The 20,570-nt window shown below is 29.4% G+C and overlaps 1 protein-coding gene across 1 annotated transcript; it reads right to left on the bottom strand.

Annotated features, from left to right (window-relative positions):
• Window positions 1–1,875: 1,875 nt before the first annotated feature.
• On the bottom strand, window positions 1,876–19,318 carry LOC136975427 (transcription and mRNA export factor ENY2-like). Its single transcript, XM_067270484.1, has 6 exons — window positions 19,197–19,318; window positions 12,305–12,385; window positions 10,942–11,007; window positions 8,351–8,421; window positions 5,050–5,124; window positions 1,876–1,973 (listed from the first exon to the last, which is right to left on the bottom strand). The coding sequence occupies exons 1-6, from the start codon at window positions 19,202–19,204 to the stop codon at window positions 1,897–1,899; spliced, it is 378 nt and encodes a 125-aa protein (XP_067126585.1). The 5' UTR covers window positions 19,205–19,318; the 3' UTR covers window positions 1,876–1,896.
• Window positions 19,319–20,570: the final 1,252 nt, after the last annotated feature.

Raw genomic sequence — 20,570 nt, 5'->3', positions numbered from 1 at the left:
ATGACCACGAAGTCCCATTTTATTTTTAAAGACATTTTCTGTTTACAAATTAAATTCATCAATTGCATTACTGTACTATGTATTTAACAGCCTAGTTTCCAGTTTGATTTCAGTTCAGAAACTAAACAAATTTTATTCAGTGTTAAAAATAAAACTCGAATTGTCTGTCAAATTTAGAATTATTATATGTGTATATATACACTGAGTAGACACTATCTGGTTCACAACCTTGAGGAATGAACCTATGCAGAAATTACAAGTGACAAAAGTATTTATGTCTAGTATTACTTCGTATAATTGCTTTAATTTGCATGAGTGTGTATCAGAATGGGAAGACAAAAGTTCAAACATGGCATAATCATTGGTCTGTGATGCAGTGGATTCAATGTCAGAAATCACCATATTTTGAACTTTCTCAAATGAATTATACAACTAACGCTTCTCCCACACCGGGTTGTATAAACAAAATTAAATACCTTCTAAAACCGATAACCGGCGTGAATATTTTCAAAATGGCAAACGTTTTCGCTGCCTCTCCTGGGCTCTTCTTCAGGCCAATTCTTTTTGCTGGAACCGAATTCGATAATCAAATAGTTTAAATAGTTTCTAATTATCATAAGAGGCGCGCATCGTTTTCCCAACGGAATAAAAGAAATTTAAATGTTTAGAATGGCATGCGGTTGCCGCACGTACTTGAACTTTTAGAAACAAAACACGTTCCATTTATTTGAATTATACAACCACCAAAGCCGAATTATCGGGCTAGAGTCGGCTATAATAAATAAATAATTAATAGGACAATCTGGCACTAGAGCTTGGCGTTAGGCGCCAACTCTAATTGTCCTATTAATTATTTATTTATTATAGCCGACTCTAGCCCGATAATTCGACTTTGGTGGTTGTATAGCTTTGTAACAGGTTAGTTGTTATTTTTATTTATATATATATTCTCAAATGAAGATTTCTAGACTGCTGAGAATAGGGTAATATACAAACAATTTCCAGCTGGTGACAGAACCTGTGGCCAACAAGAACTTGTCTATGAGAGGGGATTAAAGGATTGTTCAAGCCAATTGGCATGCACCTATTCACAAAATCACAAGGATGTAGAATAGCATCTCTGAACACACCATTCATTAGACATTGTTATGTATGGGCTCTAACAGTGACAACAATAAGATTTTCAATCCTGTCAGTCAAAAACAAGGCATTGTGGCTTCAACAGGTTGTCTTTTATAATCATTAAAAAATTGCATGCATTTTGTATGGAAAAAATATTATTATTCAGAAGCCTACGCACAACATAATTCTAATGAAAATTTTAAAACAGTAAATCAAGATTGTTTTAGATAATCGAATTTTTTACAAAAACATCAAATACAGTATCTTGAACCATAATTGTAATTTTCTGATAAAGTATAATTATCTTATTAAAAAGTTTATTTGATTCTCCTAGTATTGAATTCTTCAATACAGATTATTACTATTATTATTATAAACACTTTATAATACAACATAAATTCCAAGCTCCATGAACACACTATCATGCATATTAGATGTACTCAATAAAATCTGTAAGTTTAGAAACTTATTCAAAAATGTATCTGCACTCATAGTTGTCACTCAAGAATGTTTGTATAATATTAAATACCAAACTGCTAATAAACAGTAACGTTATAGGAAAAAAAAAAACTACTTTTTAATTTAAAAGTTCTTTAGTAAAAAATAAATGACTGCATCACAAATATAAATATCCACTATCTGTGGAAAATCCAAATTATATGTTTATATATATATATATATATATATATATATATATGTTGTTTGTTTCTTTTTCAACAGCTTATTTAAAAACATCAAATCAAATAAGAAACATTCTTTCTAGATAATTCTTTATTAAGAATTTGCCTGCTGTGATAAAAATGTACGAATTCTTTGTAATAATTCTCTCTTTACTGAATCTGGAACCAATTCTGTAAAAAAATAATAATTATTAGTAAATATTATAACATATAACTAGGATATTAGAAGATGATTAGAAAATTAAGATTATATCTTTTTAAGGTGAATGTAACCTCTTTGGTTATGCACACAATTTCAAGCAGGTAATTTTAAAAAATATAATGCTTATTTTATGAGAAAATCCTTTACCAAAAATTCAGGCAGATTGAACCAAAGAAAATCCTTTACCAAAAGTTCTTGGAAAAACAGAGGCAGATTGAACCAAACAATATTTCTGTGTTAAAATTCTTTTTAATTCAGACTTGATAAACACTAATGTTGTGTGTTTTTTCTTCAAAGACACTTGGCAAGTTTTCTATCAGATATCTTTATTCATTCTCGTTGATACGGTACTGCTTAATACAGTATTCTTTTTAATTCTTTTATTGACATATAGTTCAGCATTTTAGTAATGTATGATAAAAATGTCTATTTTTGAAAGCAAAAAGACATTTTTGCTGCATCAGTATGCATCCAACCTAACTGTATTTTGTAAAGTAATTTTTATCACATACAAAAACATTAAAGCTATTGACTTTTTTCCAGTAACATATCACACTCACACAGGGAACAGTTATTGATATAGGCTTTATTGATGGGAAGCTTTATTCTTCCATCAATAAAGCCTATATCAATAACTGTTCAATTTCCTGTGTGATATGTTACTGAAATAAAGCCAATAGCTTTTTTTTTTTTTTTAAATCCACAAAAAAGTATTAACAGAATGTTTAATACAAAAATATTTATTCATTATGCTACTTTAATCTTTTAATATAGTTGAATATGATTAATATAAACTTAATTCAAAACCAATATATTTCATATTTTGAAAATGAAACCTGAGAAAAAGTAGCATGTCATCTGGTTTATAAAATGCATGTTTTAAAAATTCCTGAAATGTAGATATTTTATTGGCTATAATTGTGACATGTTTATACAAAGGAAAGTCATTAAATAACAGGAATTTTAATCTAAAATTCATGAAGATATATGCACTGCAAAAATCTTATTGTGGGACAGAAAATGTCTCCATACAATATGACATATAGGAGTCATGACAATTGAGTGGTATGCATCCGCTCATACAACACAGCCACTCTACTACCAAATAGCTTCATGGAAGAGCAATGAAGTGTCATTCATTTTTTATGGTCAGAGGAAATAAAACTTTCTGAAATGTACAGAAGAATGAAAGTTCAGTATGGAGACAGTTGCTTGAGTTAGGCCAGAGTGTACGAATGGGTGGAAAGATTTCAAAATGGAAGGCAAAACATCAGTGTGGAAGATCAGTTTGCATGGAAATTGAGACAGTGAAACAGCAGATCAAACAGTGAATCTGTGACTACAGGCAAATTACTGTTGATGAAATTGTTACAGAATTCAACATGAGATATGGCTCTACATACAATATTATGCATAACTTCAGATATAGGAAAGTGTATATCAGATGAGTCCCAAGGTAGCCAATGGTTGATCACAAGTATGTGTAGCAGATGATTAGCCAGGAGCACTTGGATTATTATGTTCATGGAGATGTTTTTCTCCATCAAATTGTGACAGGAGATGAGTTCTGGATGCACCATTATGAACTACAGAGTGAGAGAATTGATGCAGCAGAAGCACATATCATTTCAGCTCAACAAAAAATTCAGGATAAAGGCTTCTGATGATGATATTTTGGTATATCCAGGGTTCCTACTCAAAGTTTTGTTTTAAATTCCATGACTTTCCCTGACCAAGTTTGTACAAATTTCCTGACCCTCACGTCCCTTACAGTAAATCACATTGTCAAAATTAAACAGCATTTGACTTACTATGCACACATGCTATTGCTTCTCCAACATTTTAATTAGTTTTTTTTTTTTAATTAACAGTTATATATATATTTTTATACTTGCCAAATTATTAAAACTAAAAATAAAATGTTTTATCAAATTAAAGCAGCTTGTCCTGTTATTAATCCACAATCATAAATCTATGTGGGTTTGAAAAAGAGAAAAAAAAAGCTATTATTTACTCATTAACAAATCCTGTATAACTTGTGTACAAAAGTATATATTTATTAAATTTATCCCTTAATAAATTTCCTGAACATTATAAAATATTAATAAATTGGAAAAATAAATCAGAAATAGTTTTGTTACACAATCAAAATTATTAAAATAAAAAGTGATAAATAATAACTTCATTATAAATTGTTTATGTGGACAATTTATAATAAAGAACAATTAAGGACTGTAAGGCAACTAAATTTGATAAATAATAACATTTAAATTAAAATTATCTATCATTTTTTTGTACTTTGTAAATTTTTTGTATGCTTGGGAGAAATTTTGGATCCTGAAAATATTCTGACACTTTTTCATAAGTTGTATTTCACCACATTACTTCTTGTTGTCTGCAGATGGCTACATTTAGTCAAGCATATTGTCAGAAAAAATCAACAAGGCAGCCAAGGAGGCAAATTCCCTGACTCAAGATTATGCATATGGAGTCATTATGTCAACTGTTCTATATTGGTGCACTTCCATGAAAAGGGAAAAGGGTCAAACTGTGACAAGTGCTTGATACAGTGACATGCTGGTAAACAAGTTGAAGTCCAGCATACAATAGAAATGTTTTCTCAAAAGAAGTTTTGTTGCCTCATGACAATACCCGACCCCACATAGCTATGTGTACAGTGGATACACTAAGTGATCTTAAATATGGGGTAATAAAACATTCCCTACTCAGCTGCGAAAGTAAACCACTTACCAATAAAGTAAACCTAGCCAAATCCACAATAAGCCTTAAAAAAAAGGACTCTTAGACTCACAGAAAGGAAAAAGTAAAAAAAAAAAAATGAAAATTATGTATAGTGTATGCATATATATTATAGTATGCTAAAATTAAAACACAATATATATGATTGAAATCTAAAAATTTTGTTTAGTAATCATAATATTTTCAATATTTGATCCATAGAGTCACATATATTAATGGGTGAAACTGAAAATGTAAGCATACAGATTAATATAAATTTTTTGTTTAATATTAAATTATAAATACCTCGTCCTTTTGGTGTTATTTCTGCTACTAAGTCATCAACTGTTACATTTTCAACTCCTTTTTCTTTTACAATATCTATAATTGAAAATCTTTCAATGTATTATTTCAAAAAACTTTCAAAAATTTACATAAATATACACAATTTTAAAGTATATATAAGTTTCATTTCTACATTAGTATGTATTATACAGCTGATTACTAGTGATACAATATATACTAAATAGCAAAGAAAAAAGAATTCTGACAACTCTTAACTTATATAAATTTCAACTTTTTATGAACAATTTAGAACTTATATTTGTTTTCAAACTTACATAAGTTTGAAAACAAATATAAGTTCTAAACCATTCATAAAAATTAGCAATGAAGTATGTGCAAAAAACAATGTCTTTTCAAATGCATATTTGTTTATGGATGAGAAAACTCAAGATAAATTAAATGTTTATTTCATAGTACAGTACATTGCAAATAAATATATTAATAAGCCTAAATGTAAGTAAATAGTAGTGAAAATGTTATAATATTGAATCAAATTTATATAAGAAATGATTTACATAAGACAGAAACTTCTGATGTTAATTAAGATATATATACATAATGGAAATATTTAACAAATTAAAACTGTTATATATTTACAAAATTTATAAATCTTTTTAATTACTTAAGACTATTCCTTCACTTCAAAACAAAAACTTCCTTTACACACAAAACAATTAGATAAACTGAAAATGTTCTTTATTTATGTTATAAAATACACACAGAAATAGACATAAATCTTGAATACTCCATATATAATGTGAAGTTTGAATTTACCATAATATGTAAAAAAATACAAACTCCCACAAATTTGCAAATTATAATTATAGTGACAATAATAAACTAAATAATAGACTAAAAAAGTATAACTTCCTATATTATTGCTTATACTTTAGTAAATTCAGGAATTTTCATAATTACAAAATATAATTTTAATCTAAATAAATAACGACTAACCCATTACAAAGCTAATTATTTATTTATTATAGCCAACTCTAGCCCAATAATTCGGCTCTTGTGGATGTATATAATTTTAATCTTTACAAAATTATATTTGAATAAATATCAGACATTTATTAAAGTATAATATTTGATGTATCTTTTCCTATCATTCACAATAGATGACAAAGGATAAGTTTCTCACAATATAAAAACTTTATTATATTTTCAAAGATACAATTCAACACTAAATTTTAAATGGAAGAGAACATTAAGTTTTTCAATAATGGCAATCATGTAGTACAAAATTACAAAATACTATCCTGTAGTATATTACAACTCATAATCTTATGTAATATAATAAAACATTTGCTAATAATTTATTATATAACTTTTTATTCATTATAAATCTTTCCATTTTAAAGCACAGTAACCAAGGTAATGCAAAATGAGAATATCTCAGATAACATAAAATGATTTGTAAATTATTAAGTAAACTGAATATTGGAAGCATTCATATATATGACATACTCTATATTAACCTACTTACTATATATCTACTATACAGGGTGATTCAAAAATCACAAAAATTTTTTAAAAATTAATAATTCACAAACTATTTACAGTAAGATGATGACGTTTTTCACAGAAATGCTTAGAAAGAAGTGGGATTTTTTTTTATCTGTAATTAAAATTTTAGTACCAAAACAGTTACATTTCTTGCCATAGATGGCACTGTAAAAAACTGAAATCATTCGTAAATTTGTTAAACGTAAGAATAAAAAAATAAAAATGTCCTTAGTATGCTCTAACAACTTCACAAATTATGTAATCTTATCAAGTGCCATCTATGGCAAGAAATGTAATTATTTTGGTACTAAAATTTTTATTACACATAAAAAAATCCCGTTTCTTTCTAGGCATTTCCGTAAAAACTGCATCATCTTACTGTAAATAGTTTGCGAGTTATTAATTTTTTAAAATTTCTGTGACTTTTGAATCACCCTGTATATATTAGTGTTTTAACAAAAAATTAACCTATGCATATCAGTTAACAAAACTGATAAACAGAGATTATTATTTTTTTGTCTAAATTTGTCAAGACAAATTTACATAGTTTGTACGGTATCAAGAACAAATAATGCTTAACATATTTTTTCTTTAATTAATTGTGTTATAAGGTTACTGTATTGTCATACATAGAAGAGCATGCTCTTATATGTGTATAAGAACATGATATAGATGAGGCAAAAATCAATGCTAAATTCCAGAAAGTATCTAAAAACTTCCCTATTTTAAAAAAGTTTTTATATCATTGGAATTTTTTTTAACTTTTTATTTTTAATAATAGTTACTATCGCAATATTACTAAACAGATGCTGTATCATTATGTTTGCATTGATATGGCTTGCTAAAATAACCTGATACATATAAGAGCAAGTTCATGTATACGAGATACACTCTTATAAGCAAAGCAAAACATATGTTTCAAAACTTCAAAAAACAAGTGACTTTCACATATAAGAGCATGCTCTTATATGTATGGAAATACAGTATTAATGAAGTTAATTCCATTTTACATTAAATAGCTAATGCAGAAATAATTTTTCAAGTAAAAACATTTCTAATATATTTTAAGTAGCAGATGAAATCTTAATATTGTGGTCATCATGTTTCAATCATCATTGTATTCCCTCTACAATGTTCAATTAATAAATCATGGGTATAAAACCATTTGTGGCTAATTCAAAATTTTGCAGTTTGTGAATAATAGAGTATCTCACAAACTTCAAAATTTTGAATAGAGTATTTTGATTATTTTACAATACAATCTATTTGAGATAAAAAACATATATATAAAATTCTAAACAATTACATAAAATAGCAAATTTTTTATAAACAATCAAAGATTGGTCTAATTTTCAAATTCATATTCTGAAAATTATGGTTTTGTATTTGGCCACATATAATTCTATAACCAAGAAATACGTTTAAAAAATTTCACAAATCTAACATTATCTGAAAAATAATTTATTTAAATCACTGTTTGAATTATTCAATGTAGTGTACTAACTTTACATAAGTATAAAAATAAATGAATGAAACTAATTTCTTTCAATAATTTCTATTGCACCAAAATATGTAACTATTGCATAAAAAATTTTATTCACATTCTAATTTTTCACTGCAAATGTTTCAAAACAGAAGAAATCTTTTCAAATAATGTATTAAACACAAATTTCAATTACAATTTACTTTTTTTTTTTTTCGAATTTTTTATATTCTATTATTAGCATAAAGTAAGAGTACAAAGACTATCACAAACCTTTACAATAAGCTTTAAGCTGATCTCTCCAACCACATTCAACCAAACGAGTTCTTAATAATTCTTTTAACCTGAATATAAAGATGGTAAAGTTCTGAATATAGTTTTGAATATAAAAGTATTTATATAGTTCATAAATTGATAAGATGTAAGTAATGATGTTTATTCTTTGTTTTAAAAAGTAATTTTATATATACTAAAATATTTTTCACTGTTCTATCAGTTTTATAGCTACAAAACAAATTATAAACTAAAATGATTTGCATTTTTTTCTTGGAAAAGTTATGATAAAAACAATTAAAGGAAATGATTTGAAAACTGAATTATTAAATTTCATCTACAACTAATTACTTGATTTTTCAATTCAACATAATTCTGATTCAAGCAAACAAGAATATTTAAGTTAATACAAATAATAGGAAGTTTTTAAATGATTTGTTGACTTAAAAAAATATTCAATCAGAGACAAGTAACTAATATATTTCAATTTTATAAATTTCAATAAGAATCTTATAATTAAATTTATTAAGCAATTTATAACACAGATAATTTTTAGTTAGTTTTCTTTGAAGGAAATGTGAAGAAATCATCATCAATATTATTTAAATGAAACAGAACAGTGTTAATTTTTCCAGTGAAATGGAACATATTTTGAAACATTTCAAATTTTAAATAAAAAATCTTCACTTAACATCGTTTTGTTATAATGTTGTTGAGAAAAGATAATAGTATATTTGTAACTATTTATAAAATATAATTATCAACCTTGAATTTTCTTTATAAACAGTAAAATGATTCTATGGAGTGGAAAATAAATGTTGGAGGCTGCAAACATGATCCAATTAGAATAATGTTACCCAAATTATATTGGATATCTTGTTTAGCCTAAAGTAGAACTGATTTTGAAGTGAATCTGCACTTTTGGTCAAAATTGAATTATTGATGCCATGCAACCCTATGATCTTGGATCTGCATGCTGTATTAATAGTGTTGCAATGTTATTAACCATACCAGAGAAAACAATTGTGCAAATTAGTTCCATCTATAAAAGGCATGTATCCCTCAGAACAAAAGCATTCTATCTGCAACAGCCAATAGCATATGTCCAATTCTGTGAAGGCATTCCATGCACAGACTGAAGGGAAGTTTCTCACATTGCAAAGTTAGTGTCTAAATATCAACAGTGTCGGATAATTATTGATATAAGGTGTAGCTTTTCAACATCTGAGCCATGTTCAGTGTTGCAGAATTCTTGCTAAGTCTAGTATTCAGCATTTGGTATCACAGTTTATATTAAAGGATTTCAGCTTTTGATACTGTTATGGTATATACCATTTTCCTTCTTTCTTGTGAATTCTGTTAAGGTGTAAGATTTAAAATAAATGTGATTACACAGAGAACAAATGGCAATAAAAAAAAACTAGATATTTCATGATTAATATTCATTATCTTCAATGTCTACACTCAATAACTACATCACCTTTAAACTTTAACTCAAATCTTATAAAGCAGCGGTCGGCAACCTTTCTGACCTCACAGACCACTAAACTCACAATTTTGAATCCCGTGGATGACTATCATGAATTTTTTAAAATGATACAAAATCTGTAGAATAATGATCATAAAAGTTTAATTTTACTATATTAATATGAAACTTGTGTGTTTAATTATAACAAATTAATGAAAGCCTAAAGTTCATTGCTGCTTGTTTGAAATAAGTTTATGGATTCATAGCACTTTTCCACAAAGGACAATGATTGCACTCACAATATTGTTTATTGTTCATTATTTATTGATAACAGTCACTTCGTATTTGGTTTTAGATTTGAATAAAAAACCTGAATGAGTAAAAAAAAGCAACTAAGCATTTTGCATTTCTTTCATAATGCTTCGTGAAACCTTCAGTTGATCAATGTCCAAATTTCTCCATGGACCACCTAAATTTTCTTGTGGACCATCAATGGTCTACAGACCACTGGTTGCCAACTGTTGTTATAAAGTATTATTACAAACGACAAAACATTTTAAATTATTGCTACAGTATGTATATATTATATATACTGTTGTAATCACTTCTTCCTCCATCTTGACCATGTGGTTGTGACATCATTAAATAATAGTTAATACCCAACACTTTAAATATCTTTTCCCAGATTTAATGAGAATATACAGTTTATACAGATTTAATGAGAATATAATGAGTTTATTCTAGACAGAATCACCATAGAATTATTTCTCTACATTATTTTTTCCTGTTACTTTTTGATAATGATTTTCCATAAGCAAGAATGAGACTAAGTTATATAAGTGAAAAAAATTTGGTGAGAATTTCTAATTACTTAGCAAACATTTAATTCATATTTAAAGAAACTTCAACAATAGTCACTATAGACTGACTTGAATAAATTATTTGGGATTGATGGCTGAAGAGATTAGGGTATTTATGGGATATTATTTAGCACTAACTCATAAATAAAATAGATGAATTGATTGATGTAAAATATTATATTGTCTTGTCAAAATAGAGTTTTCTGTAGAGCTAGAAAAGATATGAGTAAAAAGAAATGTACAAAATGAACAAATTTTATTACCTCTCACGCTCTCCGCTCTCCACTAATTTCTGATTTATAACAGATCTCATTTTTCTTTCTTGAGAACTGTGTAAATATAAAAGATTTTGAAAATTTATTATTAAATTATTACATATTCAAAATAAAATATAATATAAGTAAATTTTATATACAAAGTGATGACACTGAATGGGAAGTCTTTCTTCAGACGTAGAAAAGATAAGTGATACAGTTGAATGAAAACTACCAAAAAACTACTGATGTACGCAAACTCAAAATAAAACATTTATTTGAGTTTGCATACATTAATGACTATTGTAATTGTGCCACCTGGGTGTTTTTTAAACATTTTTACATAATGAGGCAGATGAATAGTCTCAAATGCTTGTAAAGACTGTTTTGTTCATGAGGTTCATGTTTTTGTTCATGAAAGAAAAACAGGATGTAAAGACATTTTATTGTTTCTTCCAAATTGTGAATATTTTTATGTATAGGTATTATATTTTAAATTGTTATCAATACCTTATGATTAAAATATTTCATATTTTATGAATCATTATGATTTTATCAAGTATAATTAAATAGTAATTTTGCTATGTTATAAGTAGATTAATTCATTTCCGTACAAAAGTGGCCTGTGTATAAAGAGAACTTTAATACTCTTGAATATAAATGTTTGAAGGAAAGCACAGGAAAAGATCACAGTTTTTCTCAATGAACTTTATTCAGAAATAATAATATAAAAAAGAATAATTAATAAAAATAATTATAATCAAAACTTAATTATTAAATGTTTCCAATAAATCTCTCCATCCTAATTAATACTGAGATGTCATGATTCTATGAAATAATTGTAGCAAGTCCTTTACATCTTAAATAAAAAATGTTATTGAATGTTTGTAGTTATGTTTTTTCTGGAGAGAAAATAGATAAAAGTTAAAAAAAAATTAAATTAAATCCTAAATAAAAATATTTTTTAAATGAAATTAAATATCATAAATTTATTTTATTTACAATTTGTCAACCATTTTAATGTCAGTGTGAAGTAATTTTTAAAATAAAGATAAAAAGATTTTAAATCAAATTATGTATAAACTGTCTAGTCAGCTTTTTAGCAACTGTATGGCTTGAAATTTTTTAAATACTTACTATTTATTTATTTCATAACTGGAAAATTAAAATCATAACATAACATTTAAAACTATTAATTAATATACTTTAACAAAACAAAATAGTTTAAAATAAGTTGATTTTATAGCTCACCTTCACTTCACTTGTATTTTAACAATATATTGTGGTAATTTTATAAAAATATTTTTATTGTCTGTTCATATTTTAAGATATAAATTTAATTAAATATAAAATAAAACTAATAAAATAATACCTATCTCTATCTCCTCCTTCTGATAATTTCTGATTACTGGCATTTTTCATCTGCAAATCCTTTAATTTTCTATCTTGTACACTATTAAAAAAAATACATTTACTTACTATTCAATTTTATTTAGGTTTAAATTTAATATTGCATGAAATTAATCACTTTGTTTATATAAAACAAACACCAATACTCCACTTAATTAAGAAATAAATAAAATATCTTACATTTGTCACTGTGCAATTATTCACAATTATCAAATATATATATATTTGATAATTTGATATAAAAAAAATATATATATATATATATATTTTTTTTTTCATATGAATGCCAGTTCAGAAAGGATAAAATGTTCATGAATTAATCTTAAATGGCAACAAAACATTTATTTTGTAAATTAAATTACTTATTTTATTCAACAAAATAAACTTGAAAAACATTAACACTTTTTTTTTTTTTAGCTATTAAAGAATTAATATCTGAAATACACAACAATTCAGTTTATTAACTTATTCTTCACAATCAAAATTTCACAATTAAGTACTGGAATTTATAACTAGCCCTTTCAAAACCTTTTTATTTCCAGTAAAATATAATAATATTTACTTTCACGAACAAACGTTTTCGTATCTCTATCGAGATCTGCTTCAGGTTCGATAATATTCTACCAATGGAATGCCCAAAGTTCAAAAATTAACTGCCAATCAATTCAAGCGTTCGAATTATTTGGTGCAAATTAATTTGGCTATTTATGTTCTACTCCTTTATATACATTCACTGTCTGCATACTAATATTTTATCCGAAAATTCTATGAATAAGATGACAATTTTGTTGTGGATCTTTCTGATATGTATATTGCCATGCGTATGATATAGTATTGTTGTCTTTATAATTTATACAGTTTCCTGCTCTGCTAGCTTTGTATATTTCCAATTTTTCCAATTCTCTTATATGCTCTGTTTGGAATGATTTCTTTATAAGAGTAGCATTCCCTAGGTCAGCATGTATATCCAGGTCTGATGCATATGTTGTCAATGCTGTGGTATTTTTACTTTTGTCTGTATCATATTTATGTTCTTTTAATCTTTTTTGTAGCAACCTTTTTGTTGATCCTATGTACACCAAGTCTTTATCAAACCTATTATCTTTGATCAGTATTTTGTATACCCCTGGCACTCTTATGTTACTCAGCTTGTCTTTATCATTTCTAAGCAGTTCATATATTGTCTGGGTCCTTGTGTATGTCAATTTGATCCCCTTCTCTTCTGCTATTTCTTTATGTATATGATGAAGGTTTTTATTGTATTGGATTTTGTGTTACATACGATTTGTGTTATTTTCTTGCTCAGGAAACTTAGTAGATCCCGCTTGTCCCATGTTGTTGCCAATTCTTGTGTGTGGATTGTGGAGCTTCCAGACTAATTTATGAATTATGCTTCTATTATATCCATGGATGGCTGCTATATCTTCAAGGTGCCTAAGTTCTTTAGCCATGTCTTCACTTCTGCTACTGTGAATAAATGCTCTTTTTACTAATGCTCTGAAGGCAGCCATCTTATATTGGTATGGGTCATCTCTATTCAAAAATATTCCAATTTGTATTATAAATAGTCAATTAACAATTACAGATGATAGGTGTCTGCAGATGACTTATATACATAAGGTACATTGCAAAAGTTTATGTCCACTCCATTCAGTTAAGCAAACATAACACAAACACATCTAAAGAAACCAACACATACATTTATTTGTGTAGGTAGCAGAAATATGTAAAAGTAATATGACATCATTAAACTAGCATATTATTAGATGACTGTACATGCATAAACACACAAAGTGAGATAATCCATGTGTTACAAAAGTTTAGTTCCACCACATCCCCAGGAGAAATAATATGAACCTGCAAGTTAAACATTACAAACTATTTCATACATGTTAAGAGTGAAATTGTCATACTGTTGCAACTTTGAGTTGTGTGATTTGCTTGATATAATGTTTATGGAAACATGGGCTATGGCAAGGTGTTATCTGCCTATAAGAGAGGCAAGATTGATGCATTAAAGCAGCAAGAGCTGTTCAACAGGGCAATAGCAAAACAGATTAATCGGTCACATAACGTGGTGAACAATTATGTATGTAACCAATAGGATTACAATCAAAAACCCTGTTCAGGACATCCACGAGCGCTCAGTGAACATCATCTTTGACAGATTGTAAACACCCTAAAACAATTAGGATCATCACTCAGACAGTTGGCATGTGATCCAATGGTTAACGATCATGTCAACCCTATCAAGAGCTGTAAGTCTCAACGGACGACTGCTGTACAAGAAGAAGAAAGGTCAGCCCAGATTAACATCAGACCATAAGATAACAAAAGTAAAATGGGCTAGAGAACATTCAAATTGGAATACAAAATAGAGACAAGTAGTATTCAGTGACTTTAAAAAATTTAATTTATATGGTCCTGATGGCTGATGTTACTACTAGCATGACATCAGAGAGGACAATAAGATTTTTTTCATATGCCAAATAAGGACGAGGATCAGAAATGGACTGGGCCAGATTTGGATACAATGGGAAGACTAACATCGCATTTCCAAGTGGGCATATGAAGGCCAGAGTACCAGGAACTGTTGGATATGCACCTCATGGCATTTGGAGAGAGGGTTGGAGGACCATTCTGGACATTCCACAGAACAATGCACTAATCCATGTAGCACACACTACATGGGAGTGTTTCTTAGACAATGGTGTGCATGTAATGGAGTGGCCTGTTAATTCCTGTGACCTTAACCCCATGGAAAACTTCTGGGGAATGCTCGCTAGGGTGTATGCCAACAAACATCAGTTTTCAACTGTTGCAGAACTGCAGACAGCCACCCCCTCTGTATGGGACGAGATAAGTCAAGATGTGCTCCTGTGACTTTTAGACAGCATGCCTCATCGTGTTTTTGACATTGGGGTGCAAAAAGAGTGGTTTCTGGAATGATAATACATAATTTTAAACAGTGGAACTAAACTTTTGCAACACATGGATTATGTCACTTTGTGTATTTATTCATTTACAGTCATCTAATAATATGCTAGTTTAATGATGTCATATTATTTTTACATTTCTGCTACCTTCACAAATAAATGTATGTGTTGGCTTCTTTAGATGTGTTTGTGTTGTGTTTGCTTAACTGAAAGGAGTGGACCTAAACTTTTGCAACACACTTTATGTCATCTGCATATACCTTTAGTAATGTATGCACATGCATCAAATTCTATTGCCCCATGTAGTGCTGTGTGATAGCATCAAACTTATTGATGGTTTCATGCAATCATCAATGATGGATCAATGCTTCCATCTGGCCATAGTCTAGCTTTCAATTTTTATTTTTTACCTCTTCTATCCTGTGGGAATAAGAGAATCTTTATTTTTAATCAACAGGCACAGCTATATTTTCTAACAAAACTTACTTGCAACAAAGTATCAAATAACTACAATTTATTCAACAAATAATAATAAATATTAAATAATTGATAATTTAATAAGATTAGTTTTATTAGAATTATTCGTTTATTTTCCAGAATGACTACTGCCTATCTAATGCTGACTAACCATCAAATTTTACCACAATGCACCTCACTTATAATGTCCAACTTCTGATTTTGAACTTACAGCAAACCCTGCATTGGAAAAACCATTGAAATTCAAAACAATCCAAGGATTAGTTGGTAAGTGCCATGAATCAGCAGGCTTACATTTCAGGTAGATAGTGGGACAGATGGATGGTGAGAGAGACTGGTCTCGATATATTAGTCAGTTCACCTGTGAAAATTTCTGAGAATCTAATAAAGACTTCAGAGGTTAAACATGGAATTTCAGAGAGGCGAGATGAAGTCTTTACTTTTGTGGCTACCCAGCTGTATTATGTCCATATTTTGTCCATTAAATCCAAAATTTTACTGTACTTGAGTATGGATATAAAACTAAAATCATTGGTCCAACTTTATAAATATATTAGATGCATTCAAAATGAGACTGAACTTGATATAAATATTTAAAAAAATAAATGTATAGAATAATTATCTAACACCAAAATATATGTATTAGATGTTTTAGTGAAAATGGTACAATTGTAAATCATCACTAAAACAATGTGGTACTCAAAAGAAATGGTCTACAAACTAAAATATACCTGTAGCTTTTGTACAGATATCCCTTATATGACATGGTTTTGCTCTAACACTGTTTCAAAATTTGGGATGTCCCCTGTACAACATGGCTTCCAGTTTCACTCTAACATGGTTTTAGGAATCCTCCATACAAAATTTCACAATTTTTAAGTGTAAACTTCATTATTCAACTACTGAATACACCGGGTTGTATATATAACATTCAATACACCAGATTGTAACATTTAACTAAAATTAACATTAACAGTACTTTTAATTGTGTTTGTTAGTTAATTATTGATTGGAAATAAAGTATTGATTGCTTTAATAAACATATTTCCCTTAGTAATAAAAAACAATAGTATACTTAAAAGAGATAAAACATCACTTATTGGACTGGAATGAAATATTTCACACAAAAGTCTTAAATTGTTTTCTAGTAAGAATTAATTTGAAACAGTTTTTTCGACTAACATTTTTAATCTTCAATTGGAGATCTTCTTTAGGTCTTGATTCTATATTTATTGACAGAATGCTTAAATTGAATGGTGATGTTTCTTGAAAAAGTTTATATAATTTTTAAACAAAAGAGATTCTCGGGATATATAAAATAGAAATAAAAGTAACGATAAATACATAAAATTACAAAGTATACAATCAAAATCAACATTTAAAGACTAACAAAACCAAGAACTTTTTGTTATATTGTCCCTATGTCATGTTGTTACGTCATATTTGGTCATGTGGTCGTATACGAATTGCCATGTATATGATATTCCTCTTTAAAATTTAAGAGCTCATCACTGTTTGAAAATCTTAATTGGAAAAATTGTTTCAAATTAACTGTTACTGGAAAATCATTTAAGGCTTTTGAGTGAAGTATTAACAATAGTACACTCTTGTTAACTTCTGGAACATAACCCTATGTTTTGCATTAGTCCTTTGTTTCGTATAGAACAGATTCATATAACACAGTACTTTTGCAGAATGTATCTACTGTGTTATGTGAGCCATACCTGTATTTTTATTTTACTTTCAGTAAAATAATTAAATAAAACTTGTGTACTAAAAGTACCCAAGTTATTATTCAACTAATATATGCTGTCACACAAATGATTCTAAATTACAAAAAAGTTTGCACCCTTGCCTACAATACATTTTACAATAGAGAGGGTATATAGATATACTGTTGATGTAATATAGTAATGTAACTGCATGATATGCATGACACTGTTAAATTCTATCAATTTAAGTATTTAAATGCTGTTATACACATTTACATGCTTTTCTTTTTAACAGTACAATTACACGTCCGAATTAGACTTTATCAGAACTGTAGACCATACCCACAGGAGCAAAAATGTCAAAGGAACCATACCTCTATATATGACCCCCTTTGCAAGATACAGCTCCCCAAAATCAGCCTACTTCCAGGTGACACACAGTCAAGAGTCCTGTTGCTCTGCATTAACTATTTAGCCCACAACTATGCCAGCTTTAAGTAGTCCACTTGACTGTGGAATACTTGATGTTATATAGTTTTAGAGGATGTGGGGATCACCCCACACGGGTACCGAAGTGCGAGTTACAGTAAACACCAAAGTGCACCACTACACATGGAGTGTCAGTCAAGGCAAGCTATTTCTTGCCTCAACCAACACGAAGCATGGAGAACAGGCAATATACTGGTTCACAGTAAAAACTGATATTTGGAGGCAAATATCTAATGAAGAGTCACATATACAGGTATGGTTCCATTGACTTTTTTGCTTGTACAGGAGTGCCGATGGCTCTGGAGGGGTGGCAAATAACTCATATGGAGTTCACATCTTACCTTTTTAACTTAAAAAAACAAAATAAACAACACAACCAGCTTTTAAAGAATTTCAGAGGTTAATGTTACCTTAGGTAGCCAAGATGGCGACTCATCTCTGATTCCAGCAAGGAAACAGCGGGACGCACGTTCTAACCTAACCTAACCTATTCTAATAAATTATCATAATTATTAGCAACCAAATTATTAGAATAGGTTAGGTTAGGTTAGGTTAAAACGTGCGTCCCACTGTTTCCTTGCTGGAATTAGAGATGAGCCGCCATCTTGGTACCTAAGGTAACATTAACCGTGGAAGTCCTAGCGTGGGGTCCAATTGGAAGAAATTGGTCTAATTGGCTTAAAGCCAGTCCTGATTCGACTGAAACAGTGTTCAGGACCTCCTTATGTCATGATCATCTCTAAAACGTCATCCACTGTAGTATAAATGCAGCTCTGAATGAAGTGTTTGTGACCTCATCAGTGTTTTGTCGTCTAGGGCAGGGGTGGCCAACTTTTGTGCACATAAGATCTACTTTTTATCGTAAAAATGTGTCGCGATCGACTTGTTGTCATAGGCATAGTCTAAGTGAGGAGGGGAAGTGTGAAATACATACTATGTTTATACACTGTTTCAGTATGAAGTGCACTCACTGCTTATGAGTCGAGTCATAACTGCATGCATACAGTTGCGTTCGGTTACAAATATAATACATTAAGTCAAGACATCGCTAGCGATCGACCAAAATTGGCTTGTTGGCCACCCCTAGAGTCTAGGGGTGGCTTGTTGGCCACCCCTAGACTCTAGGGGATACAATGTGGGAAAGATCAAACCCCTCATTCAGAACTGCAATTTACCCACAAGCGTTAAGTTACATTTTGTTTCTTTTTTAAAATACAAATAATGAGAATAGTCAACTTACTCTGTCATGATTGTGCTTTCTTTTTATTTTTGTTTTTTTAATTTAAGAGGTAGTAAGATTACACTTCCGTCGCTCAGAAACAAACTGTCATTCCTTCCAACTGTTACCGCTAGAGGCGCTTGCATCATAAACCTAAATAATAAAAACAATTCTTTAATTTTTTTTTTTTTTGCAAATTGTCCTTTTTGTCTGATTATTTAAAGATATAGTGTAAGAAACAAATTATGTAAAAATATTATATGTATTTATTATTATTATTATTATTATTAACTTTAACTTTTGTCCTTTAGGCACTAAGAAGGGCTTTTCGTGTCCATCACAGATTCGGCAGACTTACATTTTATGCAGATAGTGGAACGGATGGATGAGTAACGAGTCCTGATATATCAGAATCGGTTCACTCGTGATAATTTTTGAGAATCTATGGACTCGAACATAAGATTTCATAGCGGTGAGATGAGTCTTACCTCTGTAGCCATTGGGTTATGCTTTGTTTGCATTAAAGAATCTCCGCCGTTAAACTTTTTCACAGTCATCAGTTGTGGCATTTTAAATTAGTCATTTTTCGTGTATCCTACGTCCGTGATTTTAATTTCACAAATTTTACTTTCTCTGCGTGTTCTTTTTCAAACAGATTCGTGCAATAGCCAAACGTTGCGTTGTACATAGTGGTGATATTCAGCGGGTTCGCACAGGTTCGGCCGAACCCGTTTGGTAAAATTTTAAGTTTTCCGAACCTTGTTAAACACACGTAACATTTCTCAGTAGTTTTGTTTCTTTTAAAAAATATATTAAAATATACGTATTATACTCTGTAACACTACTAAACTAGAGCCTTATACCCCATTCGCACCGAGCATTTCAATCTAGATTGTGAACAAGGTCGGGGACTATGCCTTGGTGCGATCTCTCTCGACCGTTTTAATGTCGACTGAAACGAGGTTAAATCGCGATCGATTCAAGAGAGTTCTTGAAACTAGATCCAGTCATAAGAGAGATCCCACAATCTCGCGCGCGAGATAATACAAGATGGCTGTGGAACACGTGTCGGGCTATGGACAGCGAAATAGAAAGGATATTGTATTTCGAGAGACGATGACATCTGTCTATTCGGGGTGAAAAATTTCTCTGCCTAAAAATAAAAAAAAAGGTCGATAGCATTAATATACTATTGTTACCTGGTCTTCGCCCAGGTCCCCTTACGTTCCAAATACGCCACTGATTATTAGATATATCGCAAGAAAAGGTATTGTATTTATTTCTAGCTAAAACTTCCATTTTGTTTGTCGGCGATTGTTAGGGAAAAATTTTCTGCTAGCGAACCCTTTGTTAAATATTTCGAATATCACCACTAATTGTGCAGTCATATTTCCT

The sequence above is a fragment of the Centruroides vittatus genome, unplaced genomic scaffold (assembly GCF_030686945.1).
Source record: "Centruroides vittatus isolate TY-2023 unplaced genomic scaffold, ASM3068694v2 contig_1089, whole genome shotgun sequence".
Taxonomy (NCBI): Eukaryota; Metazoa; Arthropoda; class Arachnida; order Scorpiones; family Buthidae; genus Centruroides; species Centruroides vittatus.
This window is presented reverse-complemented; position numbering and strand designations above follow the sequence as displayed.